The sequence below is a fragment of the Bemisia tabaci genome, chromosome 9 (assembly GCF_918797505.1).
Source record: "Bemisia tabaci chromosome 9, PGI_BMITA_v3".
In the NCBI taxonomy this organism is placed as follows: domain Eukaryota; kingdom Metazoa; phylum Arthropoda; class Insecta; order Hemiptera; family Aleyrodidae; genus Bemisia; species Bemisia tabaci.
In genome coordinates this window covers 23,395,335-23,420,277 of record NC_092801.1, presented here as the reverse complement: position 1 = coordinate 23,420,277, position 24,943 = coordinate 23,395,335, and the positions used below count along the sequence as shown (strand labels likewise).

Genomic DNA, 24,943 nt, shown 5'->3' with positions numbered 1-24,943 from the left:
ACGTGACGCATTTTTCATCTCTTTTTTCTAGGTAACGCCGCACAGTGGATGAGTCAATTATTAGAGAATTCGGACATGAAATTTTGGACTCAAACTGCAGATTTTTATGTTTATTTTGTCACATTTTAAATTTGAATGGATGCTTCTAGTAAAAAATTTCACGAGAAAACCAATGGAGCCACTTTCAAAACCTTGAAATTTTGTATAAACGGTGTTACAAGCGTTTAAAGTTTCCAAACTTTGTCCGACCTCTCCCAATGACTCAGTTCACTGTGCGCCTGTATACTACCGTGCTAAGGAAGAACGCCGTATGAGCCCTCATGCGTTGCCAAATTCCTTTTGACAAATTACGAATTTTTAGGAAATGTACAAATATTTTTACCCCGAGTTTTCAGAGAATTTTTCTCGTGATTTGATCTAAAACATTTGAAAAGTTCAAGGAAAAATATGCGTAACTTTCTTTAAAAATAAAAATTTTATTGAAGGTTTGGCAACGATCGAATTTTTATACGGGGTTTTTTCTTCGCTTGGCAGTACATGGGAAGTCTACACAAAAGAGAGGTATCGATAAGGGCCACTTTTGGGCCCACCCTAATTAAATTTCATCAACTCTACGATTTTTTGCGCATTGAAGGTCGAAATTTTGACGGAATATATCACAAGTGAGTCGCTTTCGGTCTCTTTTAGGGTCAAATACTGGCCTTAACATGAGTCTGAATGCCGATTTTGGCAAAATATGCGGATATTTCGGCATTCGACCGCAGATCCGCTAAACTCGCATTTTTCACAAAAATTGGCCCTTAGACCCATAATTGGATTACATTTTACAATAAGGAGCCACTTACTCTGGCTCTTCCATAAAAGCACCTCTCTGCATAGGGAAACCAAGCGGTTACCTTTTTCTTATCATGATACTAACGCAGGACAACACTCATTTATAGGCATCAAGCCTCTGAGAACCAGGATCAGAGCAAGCTGTCAAAGTATTGATGTTGATGAATGATGCGTCGAAACTTTGATGACCTTTCAAAGTTTTAACGTTTCATTGAGTCGACCACTCTTACGCTACGGCGTGGGCCGACGCTTCGGTAGGGGAGAGTTAAAAGTATTGGACTGTCAATGTCGGATCAAAAATGCTCTGCTTCGTTTTCGGCCACTTCCCTTCACTTCACTCATAATTTTTTAGTGCTTCTCGGATGAGTTTGAAAAATAGTGCCCGTTTCCGTAGGGCGGACGTCGACCGATGTTTTTGACGAATATTTCTTGACAAAAAATCACTCGAGGAGTTTAGAATACAAGGCATTTTCGTCCCGTGTTTTGAAAATTGTTGTGTTTTTTCAGCCTCGCCCAGTGTTCGAAACCTACAAGCGCCAACGCGCCAAATGCGCCTAAAAAATGAAGGCTCTGCGCCAACGTGGCCCCTAAAAACTGCCCCTAAAAATCTGGGTTTTCATAGAAAGTCACATAAAGAAAGAAAAACAAATAAATCTATTTGAATTGGAAAAATTCAGAATTTTCAGCACTACAAGTGAAAGCTTGCTTCTTCTATTCTTCACGATTTCATTCTTCGTGCTTTTGTCCTCCCCAAGTTACAGCTACTTACTAGTTCTGTTACGAAAACATCTTGCGTCTAACTTTTCACTAAATGCGCCGTAATAAGTAGGCAAAAAGTCAATTTGGCCCCTAAAAAATCTTCATTGGTGCTTAAAAATCGGGCTTGATGCGCCACATGGCTCCTGAAACTCAAAGGTGAGTTTCGAACACTGGCCTCGCCCCCACCTTTTCTTGTCCTGCTTTAATTGTTTCGAAGCATTTTCTGTGCATTATCTCTCTCTTAAATGCCACATTTCAACAGAGTCATTTGTATTGTAATTTTGGACCGCGCTCAATAGAAAGGAACCAAGCCACCCATTGCCAACTTTAAGTGAGCGATTTACTTTTTTCAAGAGAACGTTTGTACGGATTTTCTTTTAAAAATTGTAGGGATTTTGCTTCGTACTGTGCAGAAAATTTAAAAATATTGAATTATTAATATAATTATTAGAATTAAATAAGACGAAATAAACATCAAAATTTGCAGTTTTAGTCAAAAACATGTCCGACCTCTCTGATTGACTCGATCCACGGTGTGCCGTGCTAAGGAAGAACGCCATATGAGACTCCAGGCGTTGCCAAATTTCCTTTGACAAATCAGAAATTTGCGGAAATATTTACAGACACTTTTTCCTTCGGTTTTTCAGAGAATTTAGTTCTTAATTTCATCTGAATAGTCCGAAAGTTTCAAGAAAAATGCTCTTTATTTTCTTCAAAAATATATGTATGTATGTATAAAGTCGCTTTAATAGCGCTCTTTGGCGCTCTGCGGCCCCTAGCCGCCAAAGTATATTCGCAAAAATATATTCTGCGAGAAAATTTGACAACTCTCGAATGTTCGTACGGCGTTTTTCCTTAGCGCGGCAGCGTAGGGGCGGGTATCAGTTAAAAATAGAGAAAAACTAATAATTAAATTAAATTTTAGGAGTATGAAAAATTTCTCTTTCGAGGTGTTCGCAGCCTCACCAATCTCTTTGTCTCTTCGTTGGCTTTGAATGCGCCTTCGTGAGCCGTAACGAGACGGATGTGAATTCACAGCATGCATTATTTCCACCCGGAAGATCTACAGTTTCCTCATCACTGCTCATGTAGCAGTTGCCACGTCATTTATGCAACATTAATGTGAAAAAAGACGAGCAAATTGGATTAAAAAGTCTTGCTATGCAAAATCTCTTATACACATGCCATACTTTCAATAAAGTTATTTTTATACTACTAAAAGTCGTATCATTGGATTAGATAGTATTTAGTTGATCCTCCCTTCTTTGACTTGAACGAGTCGTGCAAAGATCTGAAACTTCATTATTATGGCGTCTCTCTGTCTCTTGATGTCTATGAGTTCGCTCAGAGCGCCTCAGCGCGCCTTCGATTGATGGGATACCTCACGCACTACCGCGGAGTTAGTTTAGATGTATCCTCCGATGTAACCTAACTCATTATCCCGCAGTTCTCGTCCTTCAGGCAGCTCACTAGACATGGCTAAAGTCGACATTTCATGCAAATTATTATGGACACATTTGAGATGTACTCTGAACTATTTTTAGGCTAGAAATTTACATTTGATTTTTTTATAATGATATTTGAATTTAGTAGGTGAAATTGCAATTAAACAGCTCTTCCGTATTAAAAAATCGAACATGACTATTTATAGCAAGTCATGTACTTCACATATAGATCAAGGTGATTCGACGCTATATTTTGTGTCAGAGCGACATGCGATATATCGCACGGATTTGTTCCATTTTTTCAGCCATACGTCATTTTTCTCGAATTTCGAGATCGCAATTCTGTTGTCAGGATACTAATGAATTCACTTACTAATTTTGACAAACAAATTCAACTAATAAAGGCGTGGTTTCTTTTAAGAAAAAATATAGCATTCGAGTGCAGTTTCGATTTTGGTATCGAACGCGATATTTTTCCTCTAAAAAAAACGCGCTTTTATTACGTTGAATTTGTTCGTCAAAATCGGTGCGTCAATTCTTTAGTCTGCTGACAACAGAATTGCGGCCTCGAAATTCGAGAAAAATGACGAGTATTTGAAAACATGGAACCGCAATCGATGCGATATATCGCACGTCGTTTTGGCACAAAATATGGCGTCCATAGAATCACCTTACGATCACTATTTAGTAGAAGATTCATACTAACTAAACTAACTTAACTAATTTTTACGTGCAAGTGAGTTTTACAATTTTATCTGATCAATTATCTTGTGCGGGTCTCCAAACGAATCTTGAGAAGATTCATAGCAATAAATGGACGTATTTCTATCGAACGGAACTATGTGCAATATGACGTGAGCCCTTTGGTACACATATTCTAATGGGCTTTGGGGCTCATGTCTAAATGCACATAGTTCCGTTTGGCAGAAATACGTCCAAATAGACATTAAAGTGACTATAAATAACTTATTTATAACTATCAATCTTAAAATTCTGCTACATAGGTAGCTGCTGTTCGGCAGTTTCACTATCGATACATCTGGCCGGCCTAAAGACCTGTCTGGCGGTCCATTAGATCACAATAAGAGGGACGGAACGTGTTTCAGTGGGGAGTTTCCTGTTTTCGATATAAGTACACCCTGAGGCGATCCTCGCAACGAAACGGTCTGACAACACGCCTCCAGGGCTGCGTTCAAGCCCGTCCATAAATCATGTCACATGTCTCGAATTGCTTTATTTTTCATGCAGCTTCGGCGCGCGTTCTGCGCCTCGCCGAGTCGTGATATCCTGTAAACGGGAAATAAACGTCGCAACTTGCTGCACCACGTCCGTCAACGCGCATTCGGGAGAAGTTTTGAATAGTTGCATGGTGAAGACATCCATCTGCAACGTTGACCGGCTGTGCGAAAAATCGACCACTCGATCTGCCGTGATAGAGTCCCTTTATACTGAGAGTCAAGACAATGTGAATCCATTACTGATTGGTTCCCGTATTTTAGGCTTTCACAGTGTCACAAACGGGAATAAAGATTACATTTTCACCGATTGCAAAGATTATAATCCGGAATGGACCAGGGAATTACGGGTTCGGCAAGGAACAAACGGAATGAGAGAAGGAACGGAGAAAGGAATTTAAGAATGGGCCGATCAAAGATTACAAAGAACGTTCAATTTCTGTAATCTTTATTCCCGTTTGTGACTCCATGAGGGGTTGATATGCTTGCCTGCTCATCTCGTCCAAGATCTTGGACTCCATGCTCATCGCTAAACATTTCACTTCTGTGCTTGAGCCAAATGCTGAGTCCAATAGCAAATAGACCCTTCTTAGTTTTAAAGTTCATCATGATAGAAAATCGTATACTTCTCTTATCTCATCTAACTTGAACTAACCAACCTAACCAAACTTAAGCTAACCTAACTTAACCTAACCAATGCACATTTTTTTACGAAATGTATTTTTTCGTCTCTATTTCACAAAAATTGTCTTACTACATTTTTGGACCATATGCTCGTGTGTTGTCAGAGAATAACTGCATCCCACAATTTTGGACGCTATCACTCCGATTTTTCTAAAAAATTATCCCTCACTAAAGTGAGCATATCTTGGACGTGATGAGCAACCGAACATTATATGGGTGATCATGGAGTCCAATATCATGGACGCGATGCTACATTGCTCTTCTGAGCCCGTTTTCTCAAGACTTCATCTTTGCACATCCTGCTCTCTTCGCTATGGTGTTCTGCCTTCCCCGGGAGCCATGCGCCAAATGCGCCTTTAAAATCCGGCCTTGGCGCCTAAAAATTGGGGAGGCTGGGCCATTGTGGCGCCTAAAACATTTGACAGATTGAACTCGCAATCGGGAGGCAGCGGTAGCGATTAAGCGCTCTCTATACGCGCCGTGGCCTTTCGCCATGGCACGTATGCAAAAAAATTCGGCTCCTAAAAAAATAGTAGATGACTCCTAAAAATTGGGCTTTTCGGCCAAGGTGGCTCCTAAAATTTTAGGGGCAAGGCAGAATACTGCTTCGGTATCACGGTAGATCGAGTGGTCGATTTTTGCCACGACCGGTTCAGGGTTGCACGGGTGAATTGAAAAATATGAAATATTGAAAATTTCCGTGAAATATTTCATGAAATTTCACACAGTTCTGAAACATATGAAACACACCTTCAGGGGCTGGGTATGCAAAACGCACTAAAAGTACCAAAAAGCAAAAACCAGTAACCTTTCATTTAATTTCGCATTTAATTTCGAAAAATATTTTTCATATTTTTCTGAAATTTTCTGAAATATTTCGCATGAAATTTCAAGATTTTATTTTTCATAAGAAATCGCGACCCTGTCAACGTTTCAACAGCTCAATCGGACGTATTTGGATATTCTGAGGCAAAATATTCATAACGTTCCTTAAAAATGAATATTTCATGGGGAGAAATTCGACAACATTCAAATATTCCTGCGGTGCTTTTTTTTGTTTTTAGGCGGTAGCCGTAACTCCTGGAACCTGAAAGGCTTAGAGCAAGGCGATGGGAACTACTGGGCCTTTTTGAGCCCTGTTCCTGAATCCTTATGCGCATCATGCAACCAAGGAGGACCAATGGCGTGGCGTAAATTGCGATGTATTGATTGTTCTGCCATTTAAACCTATGGTAAGGAATCGATTTTAAAGGTGTTCGCTGCGAACACCCTGTTTATCGATCTTTTTCCATAGGTTTAAATGGCATAAAAATCGATATATCGCAAAGCACGCCACGCCACTGAGGAGGACTATAAAAATACTTCAGCGTATTGCTTGGCATTCCTTTGTTCTTCCTTTTCTTTTTCAGACTCCGGCATGTACGTTATTTTTATGTTTTCCGAGTGTAACATGCAAATGAGTGCAACGCCAGTATGTCTACTTTATGACCTCTTCTTCCTTTCGTCATTTGAATCTCGGCTCATTACTGTGTCAAGAGCACTTCCTTGGCTTATTTTATCGCAAACCGTCCTCCTTTTTCTTCGAGCAATGAAAATGGACAAAGCTGATTTCAAAATCCGTGCTCATGTGTTTTAAGTAGCAGGAATCATTGTTTTTTCGGTGATTTACTTGATGAACCGTTCAAGAAAATATAGCTCTTTAAAATATGACACTACGATACTGCCGTGATAAAGAAGAACGCCGTATGAACATTCGATAGTTACCAAATTTCCTTCGATAAAATGTTTATTTTTGAGATAAGATATGAATATTTTTCCTCGAACTTTTCAGGAACTTAAGGTGAAATTGCAAACAAAAATTATCTGTAAAATTGGAGGAAAAATATTCATACGTTTACCGGGAAATTCGTGTTTCATCAAAGGAAATTTGGCAACGCCTGAAGGTTCATATACGGGGTTTTCCTTAGCACGGCAGAATAGACGAATAGTACTGAAATATAAACATTTCAAGGGCTTAGAATCCGACCACCATGGATGAGGGTGTATACATCTTGACAGAAGCCTGATTCTTTAAGGGAACGTTCATAATTTACGCAACGCCTTTTTTCGGCATTTTGACCCCCTGTTCTATTTTCTATTTGTAACGCAACCCCGGTCCCTCCTTAGTAATTACGTAACGCTAGACGGAATTCCCCCATAAGATCCCAAAAAAATTGTGGAGAACGATTGAATATAAAGCTGGGTAGAATTTGAACTCTGTTTACTGATAGTGTGACAAATAATTTCGAAGAAATGAAGATGATAAATTTTGGATTTTGTGTCTTTTTTTCACCAAAAGAGAGGGTTGTGTGATACTGGCACTGATACCCGTCTCCCTTGTAACGCAGCGTAATGCAGGCACGCCCTCCCCCTTCATAGAGCATAGAGCGTTATGTTATGTATGAACGCTCCCGAATCATCTCAATGGAATGGTCTTGTTGGTGGGTAAAGAGTCAATTGGACCGCGTTAAGCAGAAAGGAACCAAGCCACATCAGTTATTGCCAAATTTAACCGGGCAATCTAATTTTTTACGTGAAAACGTTGTGCGGATTTTTTTGAGAATTTCAGTCAGTTTTCTGCATAGTAGGAAGCAAATTCCTTAAAATCTTCGAAGGAATGCTCACAAACGTTTCCTTGTAAACTTTAAATTGCCCACTTAAATTTGGCAATGGCTAATGTGGCTTGGTTCCTTTCTGCTAAACTCGGTCCGATTTCAAGCCGGAGGTTGGCCTAAAAACTAAGAGGGACGACTGTAATCAGGTCGACTAATCTCTGAGTACCTGTTAAAATCCTGCAATTTTCGAGGCCAACCTACTTTAAGATTTGCGGCTTACCAATTAGGGCGCTCCGTTTTGCGATAATTGGACGCATTTCTGTCAAACAGAACTATGTGCATTAAGGCGTGAGTCCTGTTACGCATATATTCTTATGGGTCTCAAGACTCATGTCTTGGTGCACATAGTTCCGTTTGACAGAAATACGTCCAATTTACAAAATCAGGCTGTGGTTTTAGGAATTCGTAGCATGAGCGTAAGGCTGTATTATGCGCAGTCTTCAAATGGGCCGCAATTAGCAGAAAGGAGCCAAGCCACATCATCCATCACCAAATTTAACTAGGCAATTTAATTTTTTATGATAGAACGTTTGTGCGGATTCTTATGAAAATTTTAAGGAATTCGCTTCGTACTATGTGAAAAGTTCACTGACATTTGCGCAAAAATCCGCACAACTGTTTTCATGAAAAAATTAACGTGCCCTATCAAATTTGACAATACCTGATGTGGCTCGGTTCCTTTCTGCTTAACTTGGTCCAAATCATTTTTACCTTAGGAGGGAATCAGCTTTTACCTGCCGCTACGACGGTAGTCACTCCCGCAGGAACTCCCAGCCCAAGATTGAAACCTCCTCTCTCCTCGATAAAGGCAACGGTTCCCATCACGAGCGCCGAAATGCCACACACGATCTGCAACAGAGTTTAAAGCACAATTATTTCATGACTTTCCGTTGTTTTGCTCACGGAAGAGCACAACTACATTTCGATGTTGCCGAATTTTCCATCGCAAATTGCTTCACTCGGAGAAATTCGGGCAATACCGAATGAGTATTTCACCGGTCCACAATGCTTTTGTCATATGAGACATTGAACATGAGCCGAGATAGCATTTTAGGTCACATTTACCACATTTGATTTTGAGTACAAATTCAAGTTTTCGGTCATCTTATGCCATTCGGTAACAAATTTCACAACAATCGATCGAATAGAAGCCTCATACCGAACGATCACCAGAACTCTCCACAGTGCTAAACGGTACCAGCCAATTTACGAACGTTAAAACGCCTTCATTTTCGTCTGATACTGTGCAACACTTCTGAGGTGGAATAGTTGCTCAGAGCGCCTTCCACAGTGTCGCTTGGACGTAATGGCAGATATTTACGCTGATATTTCCCTCCAGTCCAGCGCGTGCGTAGTTGCTTATTTTCTCATCCCTGACAGTGATGGAAAAAACATTTATACCTGTTGTTTTTCTCACGGAAGAGCACAACAACATTTCGATGTTACCGAATTTTCCATCGCAAATTGCTTTACTCGGAGAAATTCGGACGATACCGAATGAATATTTAACCGGTCCACAATGCTCTTGTCATATGCCCATGGCTCATGAGTCATGAGTGCCGCATTTAGTTGGCGCTCAATTCCGTTTGAAGAATAAAAAGTCCCGCTTCACCATTTCTCCGAAGGGAATCACGCCCGCTTTTACATTGTTTCTTTATGCAGTTTACTCCAAGCACGGCTCACCTTTCCCACACGTCTCTAGCTCCGTTACGCAGAAGTACGTCCACTTAAGGTGATTCGTCAAGCTCAAACGACGTGGTCGAACTGACATGGGATATATCGCATCGATTAGGTCAAAAATCTCGGCAGATTTTGAATTTTTAGCAAAAAAAAGGACGATAGCCTCGAGTTGCCTCGATAACCTCGAGTGCATGAGCCTAAAAAATCCTTCTGAACCCAAAAATCGGCAAAGTTCAGAGAAATGAAAGCAGAATAGACCTCGCATTCGATACAAAAATCGGTAGCTGAATCGAATGCGAGGTTTTTTCCAAACACTATTCTGCAGTCATTTCTCTGAATTTTACCAATTTTTGGGTTTAAAATGATTCTTTAGGCTCATGCACAGGGGCTATCGTCCTTTTTTAAGCTAAAAATTCAAAATCTGCCGAAATGTTTGACCTGATCGATGCAATATATCGCATGCCAGTTCCGCCACGTCACTTGAGCTAACACTCAATCTCTAAAAGGGCGCATTTCAGGGGAGCCCGCACCGGTGGCGATTCTTGAAAGTTGGTGACGCTGTTTTTCCCCTATTCAAATGTATGTAAAACAATCGATATATAGTGAGGCAGCTTGCCCCACCTAAAATCGATACTTTCAACGGATAGAAATGGACCAGCAGCAATGTTGCCAACGTTCAAGACTCGCCACACTGGCCCGCGCCACAAACTACGCGCCGCAGGGTGAAATTCCTAAATCAAGCCTTACTGAACGCGGGAATCTTTCTCGAAAGCGTCGAGTATCCGCTCGCTCAAACAAAGTAAAAGTGGGTGAACTGCATGCTTTACTTCCCCAGCAGCTCGTTAATAGACTATAAAAATGATAAACGAGGAAAAACAGTTCGCTCAAACGGAAAACGCATGATATCATCCAAGTCTCACTGCATTCATGAGCCAGAAGCGAGGTGTGAATGATCGATTATTATCGATATCTTCCCATTCAAGCAATGGCAAAGAATCGATTATTGAGGTACACCCTGTTTATCGACCTTTTACACAGGTTTAAATTGGAGATCGATCGATATCGCGACAACACGCCTCGCGACTCCGCCTGCCCGGGGATACTTTTTCGAACCGTCGGTCGATTTATTGGAATATCTGTGCCCGAAGAGGGAATTGTTTCGCGGGAACAGAGAGCGATTATCCGGGAATGGCGGGAGGACGGCCGTAAATAATGTGGGAGTCACGGGAGCTGTCAAATGATGGCGAGAAGAATAATGGCCGACACCCCTTACGGAAGGGGAGGAACTCGAGGAAACCCACCGCGGCGGCAGGGGGCTAATAATATGCACCTTCGCGCATCCCGAGTTAAGCTTGCGAAACTAACGCGCGCTAACCTCGATTTTGAGATCCGGGGTTGGCAAGCTGAGAGCGAAAAAAATTAGGAATCGGCCTGTGCAAACTTCAGCTAGAGTCAAAAGAAGAGTTCTTTCTTATACTGCGGTGCTAAGGAAGAACGCCGTATTAACATTCGAGAGATGCCACATTTCCCCGGATAAAACATGTATTTTTGACGACATTAATGCATATCTTTCCTTGAAATTTTCAGATATTTTAAATTGAATGGAGATGTTGCATGTGTGAGGAATTTGCAATATGACTATTAATTCTTACGTAAAAGTTTGCCAGAAACACGATGGTGCCACTGGTTTTCTCTCAAATTAACTCCCAAGCTCAAAAAAAGCTCTCAAGTTGACCCCAAAATGGAGGGGATATCCCACGCTATCCTGAGATTCCACATCTACATCAAGACAAACTCTCCATGCAAAGATAGGGAGCAAATACATTAGCAGGGTTGCCGTGTTTTCAGTTTTAGAGTCTCCAAATAAAGTGGCAGCCTTGTCAATGTATTTGCTCCCTTATCTTTGCATGGAGAGTTTGTCTTGATGTGGAGGTGGACTCTCAGGGTAGCGTGGGATTGATGATATCCCCTCCATTTTGGCCTCAACTTGAGAGCTTTTTTTGAGCTGGAGAGTTGATTTCAGAGAAAACCAGTGGCACCATCCTGTTTCTCGCGAACTTTTACGTAAGATCAACATTCAAATCGCAAATTACTCACACATGCAACATCTCCATTAAGATCATGGTCGTTCTTTACGATTTGAGAGCGGAAGCGTTGGCCATGTTGAATATTGTGTAGCGTCCCAGTGTGCAAGGGTTGGATGGAACGACTCTTCTCACGAAATTTTCACCTGTGCCGTAAAATCGTTTTAGAGGCGAGAAGCTTGAAAAATATACATATTTCTTACACGGATTGTAAAGTTAGTGTATTTCAGTCTTTCCCAATCCGTTTATTGTGATTATCGAGTCATTTTCTACAGGAAACAACTCTTTTTGCTCTGCTTGAAGTTTACGACAAGACCCATTCTGCCGTGCTACGGAAGAACGCCGTATGAACATCCGGAAGTTGCCAAATTTCCCCTGAAAAAAACCTGTATTTTTGACAAAATTCATGCATATTTTTCCTTGAAATTTTCAGATATTTTAGATTAAATTGAGTACAAAATTGTCTGAAAATTTGAGAAAATAACATTCACAACTTTCCCAGTAAATTCAGTTTTAATAGGAGGAAACTTGGCAACGTCTGAAGGCTCATACGGCGTTTTTCCTTAGCACGGCAGCATTGATGTGACTTACGACTTACGAGACCACCACACAGTTGAAAATTTCCATGTTTATGGATACTTCGAGTAATTTTTTTCTGTCATATCTTTACGTGCCTTACGATCACCAGGTTTTGCGTGGGTGAGATTGCGTCTCATTCGTTACGTCTGGTCACACAAGAGACCCTCATCCCAGTTCCGCGAGCTTGCTCCTAATTGGCTAGTAGTAAGGTTTAGACGAGCATATACAGAAATAATTGGACATCATTGGTCATAAAACATCCGTCTACAGGGGAAGCTTCGAAAAGCAACGAACAGTCCGTTAAATTACAACAGAGGAGACGTGTTTTTCCGAGGTAGTCTGTATAGACAAGACAGGATCTTTCTATTCGGTGACATCCAATTTGGTTTCACCGTAACGATATTGATACGGACGGAGTATTCAATCAAAGTAAGTCGAGTGGCGTGGCGTGAATTGCGATGTATCGATTGTTATGCCATTTTAATCTATGGTAAATAATCGATTATTTAGGTGTACGCTGCGAACACCCTGTTAATCGATCCTTTCCCATGGGTTTAAATGGCATAACAATCGATAAATCGCAATTCACGCCACGCCACTGACAATGAGTAAGTCCTCCTTCTGAACAGATTTTTTTTGTGCCTATCGATCATCTCCAGACACTCTTCGCACAGTTTTAAAGGATTTTCAAACTGGCGTTATCAGCTCGCCGGCCTTTACAACGAAGTCCTAGTAAGAGTGGCGGTTTTGAGATCTGACCAGTTGAGGAACTTTTCGGGAAAAAGAATTGTGAAATGTGGCAGGGAGAAGCTTGATATTTTTTTCCAGTTGAAAATGAAATTGTCACTATTTTGAAACATGCCGGGTTTTATTTATCCTTTGTTGTTTTTTTGCAGCCTTTTCCCCAAATTAAGTTGTTCTTGTATTATGGAAATAATTACTTTTACAATATGAATTTATTCTGGGTGGTTGAACCTTTAATACATAGTACAGAGGTATCATGTAAAAACGTCGGGTCAAAGTTGAACATAATTTTTTGAAAGGCACAGTGTTTGTAAAGAAACAGCCAAAAATTTCCGAAAATCGCTTGAACAGGAGCCGAAATAGCATTTTAGGTCACTTCCGCCACCTTGGATTTTCGAAATTTGAAACTTTGAGTATAAATTCAAGTTTATGGTCAAAAAATGTCACTTGATACCAAGTTTCGAAACAATCGATCGAACAGGAGCCTCGTACCGTACGATCACTAGAACTCTCCACAGAGCTAAATGGTACCAGTAAATTTACGAACATTAAAACGCCTTCATTTTCGTCTGATACTGTGCAACACTTCCGAGGTGGTATAGTTGCTCAGAGCGCCTTCCACAGTGTCGCTTGAACTTCATGGTAGAGAATCACGCTGATATTACAACCCAGCGCGTGCGTAGTTGCTTATTTTCTCATATCTGACGGTAATGGAAAAAACATTCATACTTGAATTTGCAACGCTGCAACTTCTTTACTCCTTATTTTGTGTGGAAAACGAATGTAGAAGCTTTTTTAAGTTAAGAAACCAAAGTTAAGCTCCAAAGCTTTTGTCTACATTTTAAAAATTGAAAAATATTGTGTTTTAGGCACCATCTTTGAGCATAACTAGCCAAAACTTCTAGTGAACAGTTAAAAATGTAATCAATTTATGGTTATACTTTGGGTTAATTTCTTTTCGGTCAGATAATCGCAAAAGGATCGGGTCGATCGGCTATATTTTTTTAAACGACCAAAACCGTAGGTTACTTAAGAAACCTGAGAGTTTCCCATTGAAATCCGAAAATCAAATTCTTTGACCCCACTAAAGAAAAATCGCTCATCTGAAAATGTGGCCACCGTGGATATAGGTCAAAGGTTCAATTCCTTGTGATTGGTTACATGTTGCAATAATATTGCCGTTAAAATTAATTAGGATTTCATTAGGATTTCACCAAAATAGCTATTAGAAAATCACATAAAATTGGGAACAAAATCACGATGTTATCGCGAAAGAATCAAGCGAAATTGATCAAGCTACTACAATCCTGGGAGTAGTATCATAAGACAGTGGCTATGGGATCCATTTGAGTGGCGCGCTTTGTGATACATCGATTGTTTTGCCATTTAAAGCTATGGAAAAGAATCGATAAACAGAGTGCTCCCTGCCTTAAACACCTTAATAATCGATTCTTTACAACAGCTTCAAATGGGGAAGAAATCGGTAATCGATCATACACGCCCCGTCACTCAGTGGATCGAGTCAGTGGGGAAAAAGCTCGGACAAAATTTGGAAATTTTAAAAGGTTATAACTTCAGTTACACAAAACTTTGATATTTTAAAAGGGAATCCATCGGTTCCTTCGTGACGTTTTTTGCCAGATGCACCACTTTAAGTTTAAATTGCGACGAAAAAAACATCAAATTTTGCAGTTTTAGTCAACAATTTCTTGTCCGACCTTTCTGATTGACTCGGTCCACCGTGCGCCACTGCACTGAAAAAAAATCTCGGTGTATTTACTAAGAAAAGGGTAAAATTACCAAGAATTCAGGGTTCTATTTGATCCCAGTTTTTTCTTGGTAAAATTACCATTTATGGAATTGGTAATTTTACCGAGAAATCTCGGTAAAATTATTGAACTTCCTCGATAGTTTTACTGGACCTTGGTAAAAACGCTAATATCTTTTATCGACTGTGGTAGAATTACCGAGATAAAATGGCAAAGTTACCGGGAATTGATTACCAATAAAAGTGGTATTCTCACCTGAAAAAAAAACAGTAAAAATACCGGTTTTTAGGTAAGCTTACCAGTCTGTCTTGTTAAAATTACCAATAATTGGTAAAAAAGTGGGATGGTAAAGGTACCAACGGACCTTGGTAAAAACGCCGAGAATTTTTTTTCAGTAAATCAGTTTTTTCGTGACATTTTCTGCCAGATGCACCACTTAAAGTTTAAATTGTGACGTAAAAAACATCAAATTTTGCAGTTTGAGTCAACAATTTCTTGTCCGACCTTTCTGATCGACTCGGTCCACCGTGCGCCACTGGTGAGATCGCAACCTATGTGTATGTATGAGCCGCTTTTACGGCGCGCTAGGGCGCTCTGCGACGCCTATTCTCCACAGGAATCTGTCATGGTAGAGATCCTCTGGAAGGTGGCATCTCTCCATCTCTTCATGGATGCCCTCTACCCACCGTTTGGCTGGACGCCCTCTCCGTCGCCTACCTGGTGGGACCCACTCCAACACCTTCTTCGGCAACCTGGTATCAGCCATTCTCTGCACATGCCCATACCATACCAATAGAGATCGCAACCTAACTTCGATAAATCGCGATTTTTCCGGTATAAAATGCTACTGGAGCGAAGTGACGATAAGACCAAGGTGGAAAATTGAAGGAGGAATGATGGGCGGCGACTTTAAACGACGGTGACATAAATAGAAAATATTCCACCCTCCGCACCCCGAAGCCATCTCCGGTGGGGGGTTGGTATGCGAGTTCCAGCCTGCCGTGCATAATGTTCGCGTCGGTTCGCGGGCGGAGGGAAAATGCGTTCGTTTGCCCGTGCGAGGGGACGTGACTTGGGACGGAACGAGTTTGGAAAACCTTTGGTTCCTCCGATAAGGTAAAACGTCGTGGGAACATTCACATGTTGCCAAATTCCCCTGGATAAATGTTATAGATGATAAAAATTATATTTTATGCGTTATAAACCAACATATATATGGACCGCGTTGAACAGAAAGGAACCAAGCCACATGAGCTATCTTCTGAAAAACAAAATGTATTCCATTATCCGCTACTTCAGTCCTTACCATGCTTTCTTCATCCTGAGCAGACAAGAAGTACAAAAAATAAAATGATTAAAGAGGGATTGAACACTCTTTTAAATATGAAAAAACTTAACTATTTCATTCATACATTCGAATTCCCCTACAAAATAAGTAGTGAAAAAGTTGCAACGGTGCAAATTCAAGTATGAATGTTTTTTCTATCACTGTCAGGGATGAGAAAATAAGCAACTACGCACGCGCTGGACTGGAGTGAAATATCAGCGTAAATACCTGCCATTAAGTCCAAGCGACACTGTGGAAGGCGCTCTGAGCAACTATTCCACCTCAGAAGTGTTGCACAGTATCAGACGAAAATGAAGGCGTTTTAACTTTCGTAAATTGACTGGTACCGTTTAAGCACTGTGGAGAGTTCTCGTGATCGTACGGTATGAGGCTTCTATTCAATCGATTGTTGTGAAATTTGTTACCAAATGGCATATTTTGACCGAAAACTTGAATTTGTACTCAAATTTTCAAAATTCGAAAATCTAATGTGATAGATGTGACCTAAAATGCTATCTCGGCTCCTGTTCAACCGATTTTCGAAAAGTTTTGGCTGTTTTTGTAAAATTACTTGCTTCATCATTAATTATTTTAAACTTTAACCTAATGTTTTTACATGATACATCTGTTTTCGATGTAACTACGAATTTGTTTCTTCCCCTTAAACTTCAAAGAGAAAAAGTATTCCAGAATATCACACTATTTCATCAGAGAAGATTTGGCAGCATTCGAGCGCTCATGCGGTGTTTCTCGTCAGCACGGAAACATTGACGTCTCGAACTTCCGATGTATTTTATTTTTATAAAAAGGAGTGAAATACTTTTCAACGATTTTCGTCCGCTTATCTCACCGATAACGCATGAGTGAGTGGGTAGTTCTGAACGTGGTAGGTGGTTGAGAATATGGCTTAAAAAATGTGTGTTCAGGGGGTTCAATAACGGAGGGAAGTTAGGACGATTATTTCAAGTTGGCAAAACTGTTTTTTCTCAATTTAAATTCATTATAAATAATCGATTCTAGGTGGAGCGGCCTACTTCGATAAAAACAAATTATTCCACATACGTTAAACAAAGCTAATCTGATTTTCAAACTGAACCATTGAAACATCCTGTAAATGCATTCAGCGTTGAGACATTGACAGAATTTTACTAAAATACTGTTTCGGTCCTATTTTTTGGACAAAAAACGGAATGATAAAGTTTATGAGCTCATTTTTTTAGGAACTCTGTCTCCACTCCACGCGAATCTATCCGTTAGAATGATTTTCAGTGGAATTTTCTGCATGTACGCTATGGAAGCACTGGTCCCTCGTGGAAAGAGAGTGAATAATTACTTTTACCATACGTATTTATCATGAATGGAAGAACTTTTAATGCATAAAACAAAGGTATCATGTAAAAACAATAGGTTAAAGTTTAAAATAATAAATGATGAATCAAGTATTTTTACAAAAACAGCCAAAAATTTTCGAAAATCGCATGAACAGGAGCCGAGATAGCATTTCAGGTCACAACTACCACATTGGATTTTCGAATTTTGAAAATTTTAGTATAATTTAACGTTTTCGGTCAAATAATGTCATTTGATAACAAGTTTCGCAACAATCGACCGAACAGGAGCCTCATACCGTACGATAACTAGAACTCTCCATCTCCACAGTGCTACACGGTACCAGTCAATTTACGAACGTTAAAACGCCTTCATTTACGTCTGATACTGTGAAACACTTCCGAGGTGGAATAGTTGCTCAGAGCGCCTTCCACTGTGTCGCTTGGACTTCATGGCAGATATTTACGCTGATATTTCACTCCAACCCAGCGCGTACGTAGTTGCTTATTTTCTCATCCCTGACAGTGATAGAAAAAACATTCATACTTGAATTTGCGACGTTGCAACTTTTTCACTGCTTATTTTTTGGGGGAAATCAAATGTATGAATGAAATAGCCAAGTTTTTAAAAAGAGTGTTTAATCCCTCTTTAATCATTTTATTTATTATACTTCTTGTCTACTCAGGATAAAGAAAGCATGGTAAAGACTGACGTAACGGATAATGGAATACATTTTGTTTTACGCAGAAGACAATCTCCAGGGTTGCCACCGAATCTAGAAAATGAAATTCCCTGACATTTCCCTCTTTCTCCTTGACAAATTTTGGTAAAATTCCCCGACAATTTAAGACACGCCAAATGGTTAAAAAGTCATAATTAGAAACAGTTTTTAGGCAAAATTCGTTGTTCGAAACGTCAAACCAAGTCAAGAAAGCAAATAAAGAAGACTTAGCAATTTTTCCCTGACATTTCCAGGTTTTTCCTGACTTTTTGATTCCCTAATATTTCTCGGTTTTCCCGGTATTCCCTGACTGTGGCAAAACTTAATTTGTAAACTTGGCATTTCCACATTTTCATTCGTTTCTGCAAATGTACGACATTCAGCCATAAAAAATATACTCTGCGGTGCATGCAACTGACCAGATGGACGAAAAACGACTCGACTTCAAACGAATATTTTCAGAATCGTCCCATTTCACTTGATCAGAGGCATTCGTGAGGAAGTGTGCTTCGGCCGGCTTTCTGGAATCTTAAAATCTGTTTTCTTTGAAGAAGGAAGAAAGAATGCAGCGCTTCAAGTGGAATTCGAATCAAAGCCAAGAATGGATTAACAACAGTGGCGTGGCGTGCTTCGCGATACGTCGATTGATCTGCCATTTAAACCCACGGAAAAGGATCGATAAACAGGGTGTTGGCAACAAACACCTTAATAATCGATTCTTTACCACGGCTTCAAATGGAGAAATATCGATGATCGACCTTTCACGTCTCGCCATTGCCGAAGTTCCTTAGCGGATCGAATATCCAAGCACCTCTCCTGAAGTGAAGTGCATTTAAAATCTATGCTCTCGCATTAACGTAAAAGGTTCCATCAAATTAGGTCTCTATCAGTCCCACATTAGGAGTTTACGAAGGAGTTGCGTTAAGGGCCATTTCCGGCCCAACCTGTATTTTGCTAAATATTTCCTACTTTCAAAATACTAGTCTTAGGTGAACTTTAAGCCCAATATTTTATCGAACGAAGCCAGCGGCAAAGCGTGAATAATCGATTTATCGACATTACCCCATTTGACACCATAGTAAAGAATCGATTATTAAGGCGTTCATTGCGAACACCCTGTCTATCGATCCTTTTCCATAGGTTTAAATGGATGATCAATCGATGTATCGCAAAGCACCCCACGCCTAGAGGCTAAAAAAAGAGTTAAAACATAACCTCATTCTAATAATCTATCTATCCCTCTGTTTTTCAAAGCATGGCCTGAGTTTACTAGTTATTTAAAAACAAAATCAGCTAAAAGCTCAATATTTGGTTCTTTCATTACAAGTAGCCGAAACCCCAATATTTTTGTCTTAAAAATACGTTGTGTTTATTTCCCCCTAAAATGTGGCCTGGTTACTCCTTTCCATTTAACTCGGCCCACTCAACGTAGTGATTTAGACCCGCACCTTGTCTACTGTGCCGTGCAGAGGCGGATCCAGCAATTTGACAACACTGGATTCCCTCCATTTAAACCTATGCTAAATAATCGATTCTTGTCGGAGCATCTGACCCCTCCTAAAATCGATACATTTCCATAGATTTAAATGGAGAAAAGACAATGTTGCCAATTTGCTGGGTCCGCCAATGCTACCGTGCCGAGGAAGAACGTCGTATGAACATTCGAGAATTGCCAGATTTTTTTCCATAAAATGTTTTTTTTTTTTTTTTTTTTTTTTTTCAGAAAAGTTATGAAAATGTTTCCTTGAAAATTTCAGGAACTATAGTTGAAATTGAGAACAAAGTTATCTAAAAAATTGGAAGGAAAACATTCATAAGTTCACCAAGATATTCTAGTTGTATCGAAGGAAATTTGGCAACGCCTGAAGGTTCATACGACGTTTTTCCTTAGCACAGCAGAACTGGCTCAATCATTTGAGGGGAATTTTCAATGAATCCGCCCAAAAGTCCGGCCGAGAACGCAGCCCTCCACCCTGTCAGGCCATTCCGTTGAGCAGAGAGAATACAACGGACATATCTGACAGGTTGATAATTGGAATTCTTTATCGAAGTTCACTGCTGCAGTTCCACAATCGGGAAATGTTTCAACAATCCCCGACAGAAAGTTTTTCTCTTTTCAACAAGCGAAAAAAAGTGAAGCGTTACAAAACGAGTGACGACACATTAAAAAATTCACTCGGGATAAACTTTCACCCTTTTATCAGTTGCGACCGCACATGGAAAAAGCAGGACCTTCATGCAAAAAAAAAAAAAACTGAAAACTGTGTCGTTTTAGCTGTCGTGCGTAGAGGTATTTCAAGAGTATTTTACACTTTAACTATAAATAATGAAAAGAATAGCACCAACAAAGGAAAATCCTTTGGCACAATCAAAGTAAAACACTCGAGGAAAAAAAAATATTATAACTCGGGATTTTTTGCGTATTTTCCGAGAAATGTTCATTTGAAGTTGGCAACCTCGAATTAGCCCTTTGTTAACAATGTAAAAGCAACGTGAAACACCCAAAATCATGAGCTGAAAAACGGTGACTCCGCGAGTTTAAATATTAGAGCCGAACACAGAGCGGAGCGGCACGTGCACTGGCGCCTACAAACCTAACAGGGATACTTCACGCATTGCGTAATGCGTGAAGTATCCCTGTTAGGTTTGTAGGCGCCAATGTGCGTGTCGCACTGATTACTCTCGGTCTCGCCCGCCGCGCCGGCCGCAGAGAGTGGCATCCTTATGGACGAAGCGGAAATTAATCGGTAAAAGACACTTAACTTTAAATAATGAAGATAGTAGCACCGACATAGGAAAACCCTTTGGCACTATCAAAGCAAAACACTCGAGGAATATAAGAAAACTAGGGGGCTACGCCCCCTGGCCGCTACGCGGCCCAACCCCCGAAGGCGCTCCGCGCCATCAATGGGCCGCTTCGCGGCCCTATTTTTACCCTCCTATTAGTATTAGTTTTATTTTTCCCCTAAAAAAATTCGATATGAGGTATACTTAATAGAATGAAATAATTTTTGGTTTTGATGAATAAAGAAAAAAAAAATTTTTGAAGTCAAAAGGACGCGTTTTGGAATGACTGCTTGATGAAATATTACAGTAAAACAACGATCTGTTTAAATCGGATAATTATTAAGTATCTCTGGAGGCGGGGATCGAACCCACACCTTGATCAATGTGGACACTTCCGACGTCGTAGACGACTCGGCCACCGCTCGTCTTGAGGTAATCGGCGGAAATCTTGTGTAGATAAGTGTAGAGCTGATGCGCAGGCTACACACCTACTGCGCAACCTCCTCGACCACTGCGCATCCTCCCGCGCATAGCGGTAGCAGTCCCGGAGCACTCTGTAAATTCACTCACTTTAATAACGTGATTTTAAAAAAACCTGGGTCCTTTTTCCAAAATCTGATTAGAGCGGGCTCATCTAGAGCCTATTACCTGTCGATTTACGCAAAAATCATGGAAATCGGCCCAGTAGAATGCTCAAACGAACTATGACAAAACACATAAATTTACATTGTTTATATGGGAGAATTCGCAACTTTACCACGTAATATAAAAAAACCTGGGCCATATTTTCAAAATCTGAAAAGAGTTGGCTTATCTAGAGACAATTGCCCGTCAACAGCCGCAAAAATCATGAAAATCGGCCCGGTAGAACGCTGGAACTAAGCGTCACCAGTTTCGCAAAATTAGGAGGTCTTGGAGCTTATAGTATAGATGTTACGGCAGTATACATAGTTATATTCTAGAGAACCAACGGCACCACTGCGTCTCTAACAGAATTTGACGAAAGCAGAAGTACTTAAATTGGAAATGCCAGTGACATTCAAGGACTATCTAGTTTAAAGAGCTAGTTCCGCTTATGATTCAGGGCACCCTGTGGAATCTGCACCGGTCATAAGCTCTACGGCTCAAGAGAGCAGTTTTTTCATCGCGCGGCAACAGAGATCCCACAAGCGAAATTCGCCGCCGTGCCCACCTCGTTAATTGCAGTTCTCGTGAAAAAAAGGGAGGAAAAGGGAACAACAATGCCACTTTGTATCGCGGCTGAACAGGGATAATTTGCATATAGCACGAGCCGGAGTCGTCGTTTTCGTCCCTTGAACTCGCGACGCGCCACGCCGCACTCATCTTAATTAAACTTCCAGGCACACAATCCTCGCCTATACGGCCCCGAGTTTTGAATACTTTTTACCGCCGGAGTCTTAAACAACTAACTCCGTTTTCGTTCCGGGCAATTCTGGTTTGCTCTCCTACGAGCGAGATAGTTTGCCCGTGTTTGGGAACTTTAATTTATTTTTATGCGGATGCGCCTGAATTTTCATGACTGAGGTTGGCAGATGGAGAAAACACAACTTCTGAGAGATTATCACATATTACATCACGTAACGTCGCTTCTCTGACGTATGGGCGTAGGTCAATGGAGATGTTGCATGTTTGAGGAATCTGCGATTTGACTGTTGATTCTTATGTAAAAGTTTGCGAGAAACACGACGGTGCCACTGGTTTTCTCTAAAATCAACACCCAAGCTCAAAAAAAGCTCTCTAGTTGAGGCCAAAATGGAGGGAATATCCCACGCTATCCTGAGAGTCCACCTCTACATCAAGACAAACTCTCCATGCAAAGATAGGGAGCAAATACATTAGCAGGTTGCCGTGTTTTCAGTTTTGGAGTCCTCAAATAAAGTGGCAGCCCTGTCAATGTATTTGCTCCCTATCTTTGGATGGAGAGTTCGTCTTGATGAAGAGGTGGACTCTCAGGATAGCGTGGGATATTCCCTTCATTTTGGCCTCAACTTGAGAGCTTTTTGCGAGCTTGGGAGTTGATTTCAGAGAAAACCAGTGGCACCATCGTGTTTCTCGCGAACTTTCACACAAGAATCAACAGTCAAATCGCAAATTCCTCACACACGCAACATCTCCATTGTAAAAATTACACTTCCTCCGCTTTACATTTACTTTAGAATCAGGGTTGCCACGATCAGGGATTACCGGAAAAATCGGAAATTTTAAAAAGTCAGGAAACCTCTGGATATGTCAGGAAAAGTAACGAGTGTCAGGAAAAAATTGTTAACACTATGTTGTAGCATACTGCACAATTTTTCTAACACTTTATCGGCACTATGAACACTTTTTTCTATACAACTATATAAATTCCTCACACATGCAACAATTGCAACGTCTCCATTCCAGGTTTTCCCTGACTTTTTAAAATTCCCTGACATTCCCCGGTTTCCCCGGTATTCCCGGACCGTGGCAACCCCGAAACTAAAGTAAATGTAAAGCGGAGGAAGTGTAATTTTTACAATTCCACGCCCCGTGGCCGGGAGCGAGCGCTATAACATTTGCTCAGCATTTCCGCTGACGTACATCCCGCCCGTCTCCGTTCCATTATTCTTCCGTCCCGCCGCCGCCGCGGCATCCGTGACCCGCGGCTCAAGCCTGCTTATGCAACTGCGCCGCCTCGCGGAGGAGTAATTAAACTGCAATTAATTAGAGTTCTGTGCAGCCGCACCGAGGGCGGGGGGAGCGCGGATGCCGCCGCTCCACGCACCGTGTTTGTTGCTGTTTTCGAGTCTAATTACTCGTCCGTCGGGTCGTTTGACCGGGTAATTCTGGTAATTCTTCAAATCGCTCGGGATGAATTGGATCGCACTCTGCAAAAAGGAACCCGGAGCGTTCCGATGTTGCTTGGAATGTGCTTCGCAAAAATTTACGTAAATCATGGGAAAAATCCTCTCTATTCTAATTAAATCATTTTTAAGACGCTCGATGGACGGGGTGAGGAAGGCTGCCGTGCTGAGGAAGAACGCCGTATGAGCCTTCAGATGTTGCCATATTTCCTTCGATAAAAAGCAAATTTAATGGGAAAATCGTAAATTTTTGGCCTCGAATTTGTCAGACAATTTTGTTCGCAATTTAATCTAAATTATATGAACATTTTAAGGGAAAATGTGTACAAGTTTCCTCAAAAATACAGGTTTCATCCAGTAAAATTTGGCAACTTTCGAATGTTCATACGGCGTTCTTCCTTAGCACGGCAGAAGGGGAGTGAGACGGTCGATGGGTGGGAGAAACCAAGGGGATGTCAAAGGTCAGAGTTTTAATAGAGTGGGTCTTTACTTTAAAGTCATGAACAGCTGCATGTGGCCCTTTCAAGATTGAATCCCGAAAAAAGAATCAAGAAACATCGTTTTATTATTCAATTAAAATTATTTGCTCACCAACCGCCAACGGGCGATTTCGACAATTTCGCTAGCCACGAAGCGGCCTTTGGGGACAATGACAACCAGCGCCCTGGGGGTTTAGGCCTTGTAGCGACCAGGGGGCAGACCCCCTAGTTAAATGTATAAAGGCAGTTTTCGTCTTGAATTTATAATTTATCGAAAGTTAAGATAAAATGTGTTTAGATGATCAGTTCATATTTGCAAGGTGAAGAATGTTGCACAATCGTAGCGACACTGGAATGTTCTTGGTTCCTTTTTGCAAAATGCAATCCAATTAGTTCATCCTGGAGTACCTTTATGCCATCGCGAGAATGAGATTCCATGGAAGAGAACGGGGCATTCGACAAGGTAAGAGGTAGAACGCTACGTTTAATGTTTTCTTTTCAGGATTTTACCAAGATTCGATGGCGGGGAATGGGGCACCGCACACCAAGGAAGGAAATAAAACACTCCGTAAAATGTTTTCTTCTCAGGATTTTACGTGAACCACGGAAAAAAATGGATTGCTGAATAAACAATTAAATTGTTAAAAATATGTCCGATATGCTTCAAAAGTACATTCTATAATAGAGGAAAGCTAATTAAACCACGAAGGTGGTTTCTTATTGTCAATTCTACGTTAATACACGTCGGAACTTTTTTAATTACAAAATTGTTAAATCAGCAATTCCATTTTTTTCCGTGCACATAACGGAAAGTTCGGAAATCAGCTCCTATTGAAGATACAAGCGAAGTTTGGACATGGAAGTTAGTTAAATTGTAAATTTACGTTTACTCGTGCGAGTTAATACGTTTTTCCTTCAAAAATAATCGACCGCGGCAACGTTGGAGGTTCCGCGCCCATTCATCCCTCTTTGATTAGGAGATGCATT

At 40.7% G+C, this 24,943-nt stretch overlaps 1 protein-coding gene across 4 annotated transcripts in view; it reads right to left on the bottom strand.

The window, feature by feature from the left end:
- The window catches only part of LOC109039213 (uncharacterized), a 289,108-nt gene that overhangs the window by 2,894 nt on the left and 261,271 nt on the right, over positions 1-24,943 (bottom strand). For all 4 annotated transcript variants that reach the window (XM_072304393.1, XM_072304394.1, XM_072304392.1 and 1 more), the window contains one exon: positions 8,346-8,460. In XM_072304393.1, the coding sequence (XP_072160494.1) occupies positions 8,346-8,460 (115 nt within the window). The remainder of the gene's footprint in view (positions 1-8,345; positions 8,461-24,943) is intronic.